This window comes from Montipora foliosa, chromosome 6 (genome assembly GCF_036669935.1).
Source record: "Montipora foliosa isolate CH-2021 chromosome 6, ASM3666993v2, whole genome shotgun sequence".
Lineage (NCBI taxonomy): Eukaryota > Metazoa > Cnidaria > Anthozoa > Scleractinia > Acroporidae > Montipora > Montipora foliosa.
Window position 1 is genome coordinate 66,239,265 of NC_090874.1, and position 12,500 is coordinate 66,251,764.

The 12,500-nt window shown below is 38.8% G+C and overlaps 1 protein-coding gene across 1 annotated transcript in view; it reads left to right on the forward strand.

Annotated features, from left to right (window-relative positions):
* Positions 1-12,500, forward strand: part of LOC138008190 (uncharacterized) — a 109,702-nt gene that overhangs the window by 51,158 nt on the left and 46,044 nt on the right. The window contains exons 10-14 of the mRNA XM_068855422.1: positions 1-51; positions 1,360-1,407; positions 5,457-5,858; positions 10,490-10,873; positions 12,371-12,500. The exon at positions 1-51 is cut by the window's left edge and continues 6 nt beyond it; the exon at positions 12,371-12,500 is cut by the window's right edge and continues 251 nt beyond it. Coding sequence (XP_068711523.1) covers positions 1-51; positions 1,360-1,407; positions 5,457-5,858; positions 10,490-10,873; positions 12,371-12,500 — 1,015 coding nt within the window. The remainder of the gene's footprint in view (positions 52-1,359; positions 1,408-5,456; positions 5,859-10,489; positions 10,874-12,370) is intronic.

Genomic DNA, 12,500 nt, shown 5'->3' on the forward strand with positions numbered 1-12,500 from the left:
CGATGTCTTACCCGTCTGGGACTCCAAGAACTTTACCTTCTTCGTCCTCATGTGAGTAAAAGCTAGTATACGATGGGTAGAATGAACCTTTTATGAAACAATTATCAGTGAACAATACAACTGAACTGCTTTGAGATTATCATGTGAAGTTACAAAGTAAGGTAAATTCCTTTAATTATTTTCTGGTAAAGCTTCAGTTTGCATTGCAGTGATTATTAATAAGAAAATTCTCAGTGATCTGTTTTAAAAAACTGGATCGTCTCCCGTTTCTGATTTTTGCTGTAAGGATGATCGAGGTGGTAAAACACCAGCACCTGGGGTCAGTGTCAGTTTACGGTGTTCTGAAAACAAATTCATAGATTGTGTTTCTTGTCAGGTATATAATGTGGTTATGCCATCGTTTTCAATGTACCTGCATACCCAAGATCAGATAAACTTTACTTTTAGTATGTCGTGTCCTTGCCTTCGTTCCAATTCATCTAGTGATCGGCAATAGCAGAGTTTCATCAACATATTTGAGTTAGGTCTTTCTTCTTTTGGTTTGTCCCACGATTTGATTGTAACGAGGTCTGTGACTGTGAAGGCTAGATGCAAGCTAGCCCGACACAATACCAACATGTAAACAAAGCCCTGGTGGGGAGGGGTTTTCCTCGGGTCAATGTTCGCTACCCCTTTATGGTCTCTCAATTTTTATGGCCAAGTATAGACCTCATCTTAGTCCCTTTTGGGTAAATGTAATTTTAGCGACCCCAACTTAGTCACATTCTGTTTGCATACAAACCTTACATAAATCCTAGACTGAAGCGTCACATTTGGTGTACTAAAGAAGGAACACTTTACTTTCCATCTACAGGAAAAACATGCTAGTGCATTTTCTATCCCGTAAATATTCCGCTTCAGTTGTTTCTGTAACAACTTTTTTTTTTACAGCAAATCTTTCCATTTTTAAATCCCACTAGCCAGAATTTTTTTTACCCCCAAATTTCGGCAATTTGCGACCCCATTCCAGTAACTCTGTCGGGAACTCTGTTGAAAATGCAAACCCCACCCCAATCCACTCGTGAAAATGCGACCCCATCCAGCAGGAAAACAAAGAGTCTTTCCATACTTCTTCATCCTCTTCCCTATAGTTAAATAGGGAACCATATAAGGAAATCAGGTACTTCGGAAAACGCTGGGTCCGTAATCCCACACGTTGTGGTTTGGACCCTGTAGCGCGAACCTTGTCTTGTTGAGTGACACCCACTACCTTGTTGAAAGCTTTATAAGAATAGAATGCATTATAGCTAGTAAGTGATTGGATGCTTACAGCATAATAAGTCATTAAAAACGATATTTTATTTTTCTCTTGTTGAACAGTATCTTCACCTAGTAGCCCTTCCGTCACCCCAGCAACAAAGCCACCAGGTAAGAGATAGCTGGCTGTAGATAATAAATAAAGAAATGAATAAATAACCATAAAATGATTTACCTTTTGTAATTGAGATGGTCATGTCAAAATACATATGTTACAGATTGCAGTCGGATTGTGCAGATCCAGTACTTTTTCATTTGGTAACCTGAAAGAAGAGTTATGCATTGATATGTGATGTCCCTTTGTTGGTATAAATAATCACAAACAGATATCACGTGGCTTTATGCGTCATGTGGAGATTACGCAAAGCGGGAAACCTTGGGACTGGGTCAACGCAACATTCCTTTAGATTTGGGTATAAGTACCCTTACGATAATGGATTTTTCGTGCAGGAACACACACCCGATCAATTGAATCAACGAAAATCAGCATCCAAAATGATGGCAGAGATTTGCTCTTCGTGCGAAAATATGCCAGGTTTGCATCAACATAGCTCTTTTTATTGGGAGTGAACTTCACGACTGAGCGATGTGGGCTCGTGGACTTTGTAGTAAATACTTTTTGGCTGTGGTGTAGCATGGCATGTATAAATAAGCGTAAGAGGTACTTAATACTTCAAGCTGTATCACGTTTTTCAGTCTCCAGTTTTACCCTTCTGTCAACATACCATGTTCGCCGAAGGAGCTAGTGACTCGTATTTTTACCCGCAGTTCATTCGTATGGCAGATCGGTTTGAGAATGCTTTTTTTTTTTTGGGACACTTGCCAAATTTGGCCGAAAAGTAGGGAATTTACTGTACATGGTTTCCTCCTTATATGAGCAACGCGTGCTCTTCTTTCCCTGCCTTTTTTGCGTAAGAATTACATGTAGGCATTTATTTCTGTACTTTCATAAAACTTCCCCTCCATATATTAAAAAAAAAAAATTCAAAATTACAAATTGCGAGTTTTACAGCCTATAACTACGAAGTCAACAGTACAAAGTGTAACACGTGCACTTGAAGGGAATAGAATGCTTCTTAAGTAATTAGTGTATTTGAACTTCCTTACATTTTGTATGTTATATTTTAACCAATGCAACTTGCTAGGCAGCAAAAAACCTGTAAATCGCCTTCTTAGGACTCTGAAATCGAGCTTTCAACACAGACGACATCTATTAAAACTGACAAACAAATCTTCAGTGAACTATATACACAGTGAGACAGACAAACAAATAAAAGTGCCATAGCTTATCAAGCAATTCGAAAGCAGTGGTTTAATACACAACACAACAGGGCATCTGAATATTTACATACTTATTTAAGCTTTCTTACGGTTATGTTTGCATGCCAGCGGCAAACCAGTAAAAATACAAGTTAGCCTAACCGCGCCTGGCATTGGTTTATGGCACTTGATCCAGTATCTAGAGTAAAGTAAAGTAGACCTTATTTAACGTTGATAACTCGTAACAGTAATTCAACTGACAAACCTAAGGTCGACGGTGCGCTCATTTTACTCCCCCCTCTCCATCAGTGCTCCGTTTTACGGGTATTTAAAGCTACTTGCTACACGAAAAGGAAAGGAGTCAAGGATGCGAGATCCGGGAATCGAACTCAAGACCTCTTGCACCAAGGCCGCGCACTAACCGAGTGTGCCATCCTTGCTTCTTTCGCACGAAAAGGCGAGAAAAGATGACTTTGTGAATAATGAAAACTACCGATTAAACAAAGGGTAGGTATAATTATCTAAAAAAGAGAAAAATCAAAAACTGCTCAATGTGCATAATCTGCACAATCCGCATAATCTGCAAGATCTGCAAGATCTGCATAGAGATCGTATTCTTGGCTTCTCCAACCATCTCCAGGATTTTCGGGATCCACATAACAGCCCAATACCCACTATGTCAGTGAGCGTGATGATTGTACGAGTGTAAGTCCGTGTTCACTAGAAAATAGGCCCTTAGGGCGTACCTAAATCAAAATACGAAACAGGTCTGTTGAAAGTGTTTATGGTGTCTTTAAAGCTGTTTTCGGACCTCAAAATAGAACGGAAATGCCTTTCCCAGCAGAAAATAGGCGTGGCAAAAAAATAATCAGGTATGACGGTCATGCTTTCAAGATTCATTGAATTACCTCACGAGCTCATGACTTTATTGTCTCTGGGGAACGGAGTTTTTACAGACCGAATTATTTTTAGATTGATTTTCCCGCGAAATACTGAAGACCCTTCCATCTAATCGCAAGTCTTTCATTACAAATTATCACCCATGGGATTGAGAATGGTCACTCGTGCAATCCAAATCTTATTCAATAACTCGTCTAAAAATAAAAATGCCGTTAGTCCTAGTATTGGAGTTATAGGCTACTGGTTGTGAGATCCTGATTATCTAGTAAAAAATAAAGTCTTCTTCAAACTTTTGACTTTGCAAAAACTAATGTGGACCTATGTGGTATTACAACAAGGATCGCGGCCTTTATAACCTAGTTATCTTTCTTGACCTACAAAAGGCCTTCGATACGGTAAATCACGTGCTCTTACTTGGTAAACTTGAGGCTTGTGGTATTAGAGATGCTGCACTTATAATCTTCTTGCTTCTTATTTACTGGATCGGAAGCAAACATGCCAGGTGAATGGTAAACAATTTGGTTTAAGAGCAATATCTTGTGGAATCCCTCAGGGTTCAATTCTGGGCCCACTTTTCTTATTGGTTTGCATTAATGATTTGCCAAATTGCCTCAAACACACCACACCAAGAATGTTTGCTGACGATACCAGCTTAACAGCCTATGGAAAACGTATTGAAGAAATCGAATTAGGACTTAGTGAAGACTTGGAAAAAATTAGATTGTGGTTACAAGCAAATAAGCGAAGTCTTGATGTAGGGAAGACATAGTATATGCTTATCGGCTTACGTCAAAGAGTGGCTAAGCTTCCCTTGGAACCAATGTATGTATTGGGAGTGATCCGATCAAAAGAGTCAGAGATACCAAAATACTTGGAGTGGAGCAAGCATATTGAAGAAATAACTAAAAAGATTACATCAGGAATTAGTGCTCTAAAACGGCTTAGAGGTTTTGCAAGTCGAGATGTACTTGTTTCTGTTTATAATGCTCTAATTATGCCCCACTTTGATTATTGTTGTGAGGTTTGGGATTCATTAGGAAGTGTATTAGCTGAAAGGCTTCAGAGACTCCATAGCAGATGCGCTAGGGTAATCATGCGTTATAAAAACACGGCTGGACAGTCTGAATTAGCCTTACGTCATCTTGGCTGGAGTTTACTTAGCGAAAGCAGATTTGATATTAAGGCTAGGCAAATGTTTAAGGTTCTCCATAACTTGGCACCTGTAAGGCTTTCTAATATCTTTAAGAACTCGTGCTCAGCCAACAGTTATCATATAAGGAACGCTGATAATAAGTTGGCCCTTCCCGTTGCCAAAGACTGAATTTTTAAGGAAGAGTTTCAGCTACAATGGTGATAGGGTCTGGAATTCCTTACCAAATGAAATACGTAATTGTGAGGCTTTGCCTATGTTCGATAAGCTTATTTCAAACTATAGACCAAATGTCATATAATAATATATTTCTTAGGGTTATATCAAACGCACGAATAGTTTTGATCATGGTTGTTTGTATATTTAGTATATTTTAATTATTCTATTTAGGGTTATATTTAATGTATAAATAGTTTTAATCATCGTTGTTAGTATATTTAGTATATTTTAATTCTTTAGTTAGCTTACGCCCCTACTGGAAAACAGCTATTGTTTTTTACATTGTTGAATAGGCTAGCGTGATTAAATAAAGTTGATCTTATCTTATCTTATCTTATCCTAAAAAACCCTCACATTCCTTCTGAATTTTACCGGTCACAGAAAACCGTTCTTGTCCTCCTTATGTGTCTTTATCCATTGTTTCGTTAACAAAGGGACGTTAAAGCACCAAAGGGACACTGCAGTTTCGGTGTATGTCAACCAGCGTGATATCTCGATTTGCTGGATGCGCTTTTAAAAACACCATGGAAACAAAATACCAGTTGACTTAGACCCGTATTACCAATATTGCGCTCATTACAAGATAACGAAGTCGATGGGATTTAATAATTCCTTTTTAAATTGTCCTCAGAATGTACAAACTACAGAGTTCTCAATGATCCCAGTGTATCAGCAACATACAGATTGGACGGTTTATCGGTTGATCCTTGCACGGACAGATTCAAGCCTGGCTGGCACCGGTTTGGCGGAGAAGCTGGAAACCAAATGGCTGACACTTGCGTTAAGATGTGTCATTGCGGTGCTCTGTATCCAGGCTGGCTTACTGGAGGACACTCCTCTGTGGAGGATGGTGCTGTCGTGCGTAAAGTGTGTTTCGTGGGACATCGAGGATGCTGTGAGGCTTCGGTTTACATCAGTATTCGCAACTGCAGTGGATTTTACGTTTATAATCTGACGTCCATACCATCAAGCTCTTGCTACTATGGTTACTGTGCCAGCACCGGATATGAAGAGCCAACATCCTCAACGACAGGTAAACGCTGTGCCCTTAAGTTTTTCATCATCGTGGATGTATAGTTACGCGTTCATATAGGTTAGGAGGGTAATCGTCGCCTCCTGGATTTTATATATATGTTCGTTGCGACGCTATTGCAATTTTTCGTGCAACTTGTCTTGCAAGACAAGTTGCACGAAACATTGTCTAATGTAACATACACCTTATCGTTGCTTAAGTAGAATAGAGCCTACTTTCCGCAACCCTCTCCACGACGCTGCAACGAATGTTTTCAAGCATTGCGTAGGGGGGAGCAGCAATGGTATTTAGCCTTTGTTCAGATCCTATCATATTTAGAGTAAGTTTGCTTGCATGTAACCAAGTATTCAAGGTCCTCACTAAAACAAGATTCAATGCTGCCTACATCATTATTCGCATACCTAAAATGCTTATCATCGGCGTACATCCTCGGTTCACAGTGTTACAAACAATTTGGAAGGTCAGTTATATATACCAAGAATAAGAGTGGGCCGAAGATGGTCCTCTGAGGGGCACCGCAGGTCAATATACGGCTGTCAGATAAGAACCCACCAACTGAGCATTGTTGTGTACGGTTCTCCAATTACGACTGAAACCATTTTGTGAGTTCCCAGATAAACCATAAAAGTCAAGCTTAGATAAAAGAAGCTTGTGGTCAACGGTATCGAAAGTTTTGTTTAGATCTAGGAAAATAACCGCTTTGATTTTCCCAATATCTCTAGCAGAGCTGTGACAGTTGAATGAATTGCATGAACACCCGACTGATGTTAACATAGTATACCTCTAAATAGGCATATAATTGTTCGTAAACGATTCTCTCAAATACCACAACTGGGTTAACCCAGATCGGACGATAGTTGTTTACGTCGTCTCGATCGCCTTGCTTGAGAAGGGGTGTAACTGTAGCAGATTTCCAGTCATTTGGGAGTTTACCCTGACTAATAGATTGCAGAAAATTGTGCACCCAATAACAAAGCAGGAATTCTGAAAAAAAATAAAAATATTGCAAGAAATTGCTTCTCACCCTAACTGGGAAAAACAAATGCAACAAAAGCTGCAACTTTTACAAAAATTGAAATTAAACTCGCAAAATTGGAAATGTGGCAATGACAAATTTAACAAAAACTACAAATGCTACAAAAATTGCAGATTTCACAAAACATTGCAAAACATTGTACGCCCAGAACAATCTTTACAAAAACTTCAAAAATTGCAACAAACTGCACACCTGGAATAATTCTAACAAAAACTCCAAAAATTGCAAATTCTACAAACATTACAAAACATCCCGCATGCAGCAGCAAAACTTAACTTTAACACAAATTATAATAGCGCATCATGTTGCTACAAGCGTATCATTGAAAAGCCCTAAACATCACCCCATCTTGATCGTGCCTGGCAGAGATTGTGCAACAGCACAGACGGGAAAACCGTGGGACTAGGCTTAGGGAATAACAAAGACAGGTGACAACAGAAGAAACCGCATACATTGCTCGTTCCTAAAGCCTGTGTGCACAAGGGGGAGTCAGACTCGCGAAGAACCAGCCAAAATAATTTCTCTTTCACCGTATAACCTTCTTGGCTCCATGTCGGCTGAACTTCAGAATTGCCGCCCACCTTTGAGCAGCCGGTCCCGTAGTCGCCATATATATGTATGCTTTGTTCTTAAAGCAACCGTCCTCGACTCTGGGATAGCAGGACTGCGAGAGCACTAATTCTACTCTTATATTGACATGGTGCGATAGAAACATTAAAATTGTGTTTTTTACCAAAATTGAACACTCAATTAGTACATAGCAACTTTCTCCTTATTAACCTATGTCATCGGAAAGGAAACAGTTGTTCACAATTGTACATAATTTCAGTTAACATGCTACGCATTATCTTTTCGTCTTTTTCGTGATGCGGTTTCGTAGCTCACAAATATTAAGTAAAATATTACTGAATTAATATTCACATGCTGGCCGTCGGATTCTCATTTATATCTACATATCCGTTTTATCTTAATCTCTTATCAGTTCTATCAACTTACCGGTAGTACAAATTGTTCAGAGCTGTGTATATATAGCATAGAGCAAGGTCACTTTCACAAAAAAATAGGCATTCATTGCGTACATGTCGTAGTGCAGTAACACAGCGCTTTATTCCATATCGTCAACTGAGCTGCGTTTTGTCTTTCAGGAGATTCAAGTTATCTTTGCAATATGTAGCTGTAATAGTACACGAAATTGTTTTGGTACCGTATATCATTATAGTTTCATGGTAGATGTCTTAACTAAATAGCTCCCTAAGAAGACGTGGTTACTAGCAAAATACTAAACTCAGAAAGACTGAAGCGAGTAAAAGAGAAAAGAGAAGCATTGGCTGACATGTTGATCACTTTCGAGTTCCCTCGCAGCTTCTTTTTCACCACAAGTCTAAGCGTGCTCTCTGAAAGTCTGACAGCTTTCCAATACAAAACTTCACCGAAGTTAAGCCCTGTCCGGCGGGATTAGTATCTGTATGGATGATCTCAAAAATATACCACCTTGTAACTGAAACGCAGGACCGAAAATTCTATTTTAACGCGCAAAAAATGCGATCTAACCAAGGTACAGATTTTGTTAGTCTGCTTTAATTAAAAATCAAATATTGCTGCAAAAGTCAATAAATGGTGATACACAGTTTTTAGGAAGAGCAGAAGGAAGAATAAAATATTTTGCCATCAGCAACAAAATTTGCGACATAAAAACAATATCCGATTCCTTTTGTTGTTTTAAGCCTTTGTACATATCTGAATAAAATTTGAAAGCACGAGTTCGACGTCATTAGCGGAAAACGGAATATATTAGACTTATTAAAAGAGTGTATATCACCAGGTAATTCCATCGTTTTGGGAATAGCAGCTGCCTTATTGTAGTTTTCAGTGTCTCAAATTCTTGACTATTTTGGGTCTCATTTTGTTGAAACTCAAGCACGCTAACAAACAGACCTGTTTATTTTAGTGATTTATGCACGCGCTGCGGGCCCATTGGCACCATAGACACTCTTACAACCCGGTGACACTGTAAGTGCACTACCACTAAACATTACCCATATTGAAATTGCAATTTTTTGTTATTTTTGTTGGATTTGCAGTTTTGGTGAAATTTGTTGTTTTTGTTGCTCTTGCATTGGTCGGCCTTGTGCCTTGCTGTGTGACACAGATTGCAAAATTTGCAAGTTTTGTAACTTTTGTAAAATTTCCGGGTTTTGTGAAATTTCTTTTTCATAATCTTGCAGGATCTACTCTCGTTCTCAAGAATTAGAATGTCCGGTCCGGATTGCTCAATGATGTTATCTGTTTTAATCTTCTTATCCCAAAGGATTTTGAAATTTTTGTTTTCAGAACCCTTTTCTTGCCTGTGCTCGTACCACTTATCTGCGTGTTCTAGGTCATGCGCTTTGGGCAGTTTTCAATTGATAACCTGTGCAATTTAATCATGCCGATCATTTCTTGTACTGAGCCACATTACATTCACAAACCAAATGGGCTACAGTTTCGTCTCCACGCAGCATTCACAAAGGAGGCAGCGTGGTCGAGTGGTTAGGACGTTGGGTTTGCATGCGGCTGCTCCGGGTTCAAATCCCGTTCTATCCTCTGGTTAGGATTTGTTTCCGGTTGTCCCGGATTCAACTCTACCACGCTTTGTAAATAGCCAACTGGTTGCCTCCTGCCAGTTGGGGTTCTTAATAACGTTTCTGTTAACTTTGAATTGTTTCTTTCACATTGTTAAAAGTGGAGTGCCTGTAAACTAGCTTGATAGCTAAGTGCACTTTCACTATAAACAAAAGCATTTAGCATGTTCTATTTGTCACGGTGGTGTTTAGTTGATCTTGTTCTGGTGGCTTGTTTTTGTGCTACCATTATTACATCTTCAGTTGCTTTCTCAGTTCTCATCTCCTTTGCTCAGGAAACTCAAAGTTTGCTGATCCCTAAATTTAATGTTCCTAAAGAATACACTATGCAGATTTTTCTGTTCCAGATTCTGTTTTCTGTTTGTCAGTATGCTTTCCTTTGTCTTGCCGATGTCAAAGGTTCCTTAGGTCCCTTTTAACCTATTTCATATTTCTCCCACCACCTTCTGTAACTTAAGCATACAGGAAGTACTTCTTGCTCTTCAACAAGAGATCGTCGAACGAAAGATCAAAGATACCGAAATGAAAATTACGACAAATGTGAACAGACTCCCCAAAATTTGAATTACTTCAGATCTTTTATATGAGACGAGGTTAATTTGCGAAGACGAGAATTCTGGCTAGTATCAGCTTTTACATAACACCTTCGATTCCTTATTGAAATGATTGGTCTTGTTTTCTTTCAGTTTTTATTGGCATTTTCTATTGGCATTTGAATTAAGAACTGAGAAATTAACAAAGGCGGATTGTTGTTATCAAATTAAAGAAATTCAAAGTTTGTATTTAAATTTGTATAAGTATCTATCAGTCACCGTGCTTTTTTAACGTTGACAGTTCCGTGCCCACTGACTACGCTGTCCCGATTTGTGTTGCCAAGTGTATTCAGGATTCTTGTTGAAGTTACTTATTGTTTCATTCATCGGAAATTATTTCTTTTGTTAAAAGGTAATAATATATTTACTTTGGTTTTTTAGAGTTTTCGAAGCAACGTTTTTTGAATGGAACGGATGGAATCATCTCAGTTTCCATATATTACTATGAATGCATGTATCCACATTACAGCTGGCAGATCGAGGCGAAGAAAGGAGAAAAAGTCAAGTTAGTGATTCAATCCATGTACATTTCATGGTGGAACGAAACATGCACTTTTGGTTACGTGGAAATTCAAAATGGAACCTACGCAGATGGCAAACCGAGTACAAGAGTGTGTAGTGATCTCTTATCTGGCACGGTAACATTTTACTCGCACGAAGGTCAGAGCCTAGAAGTGGTGGTTGCAAACACGGACCTTTATAGGAGATGGTTCCACTTCACAGCTACTTACACAGTTATTAGTTACAACGACACTGTGTCCAATGGTAAGCACACTTAAGGGAAGATGCAGAGTCAACAGTGATTATCAGCTGAAAATACTTTCTAGTAGGTTTTTGTGCAGGTCGTGAAAAATCGAAGATATTATTAAAATGTTGTATAAGTAATCTTCACCTAGAAATCAGCCGGACACTCAACAGAGTGCGCAAAATGGGGCCACAAAAGAGTAATTAATACCAAAAAACATATATCAAGGAAAGTCAAGTGTGATGAAGATATAGGTTGTTTTTCTTTCCAATTTAAGTCCATCCAATGGTTGAGAAATGGTTAAACCGTTTGTTGGGAATTGTCACTGGAGGTTTTAAGCAACGACGACGTGTGCGTCAACCGCAACAAATTATTGATTCAAAGAAAGCAATAGAAGTGCTGCCTGTGCGGCACACATGCTAATGCACTTCTTTGTCGCACTCTACAAAAGAAAAACGTAAAGCAACCAATATTTAGCCTTTACGACAACATAGTGAACGTACCGTTTAAAGTTAAAACTTCTCGTACGAATCCAGTTGCAGGATAATTCACCCGTATTCTCCAAAGTGATTAGGAGAGAGTAATTGCGATAGAGTAATGACGATAGCGCTTACTTTTATTGTGAATTTGGGTTTTCGTAGACGTTGCGCTGGTCGTTGCTTAAACAACCTACTCACAAATGAGTCTGAGCAAGAGACTATCACCCTCATAGTCTCTTGGTCTGAGACATCATGACAACTGTCGCTGACAGTTGAGTTCAATTTCCTTTTTTTTTTTTTTTTCCTTGACTAGGATCTCATAAAGCACTCGCCAGGTGCCCTTTTTGTCCGATTTGATAGCGTCTTATAATTTCTTTTTTTTTTTTTATTGTGCAAGTGTGAAGCCGTTCCTAATTCCAAAATTTGTCGTTGTGCTTCTGATGACAAGATTTAATTTATGAGAATGGGATTTGAAAGAAATTCTTCGCATAGTTCCTTTTATCGACATAGGCAACCTTTTTAACAACCATGCTTAAATTTTTATGCAGGAAAAATGATCTTTCATTTTGATAGACAATTTCCACGGTTAACCCGTTAAAAGGCTTGTCCCAACGCTAACCTTTAGCCAATGTTTCGTCCTTAGGAAAAGATTTGTCCCTTTTACGATCAAAACTTCATGTTTAATACGCATTTGAAAATCATGGGTGTACTTGCCCGGCTGTTCGAAGGTTTGTCACTTGATAACAGATGTTTGATTGCAATGACAATACAAACCCAAGAGCTGTTTAGAAAATTAACGCATCGATTAAATTCGTCTTGCGTGCGGAATTCGAAAAAAAGCGCACCACTTAGCAATTGGCATATACCTTCAAGAAACTGGAGGGTCGGGAGCACTGTTAAATTTAGAACTCACTGAATATCCGATCTTCAAGTTTCGAGAAACTGAATTCCGATGGGACATGAGATTATGTCTTTCTTCAGCCCATGTAGCACAATAATCCTCAAAATGTTATCTGTTTTAAAAATTGAATGTTTTAGAATGTTCCAACTACGGATTTCTAAACGAGTCCAACCGAGCAATGACCTATGTTAACAGCAGCATTGGTAGCTTGTGCGATTCACCGTTGTCTGGTTGGTATCGATTTAGCGGAGAGGCTGGAACTCAAAT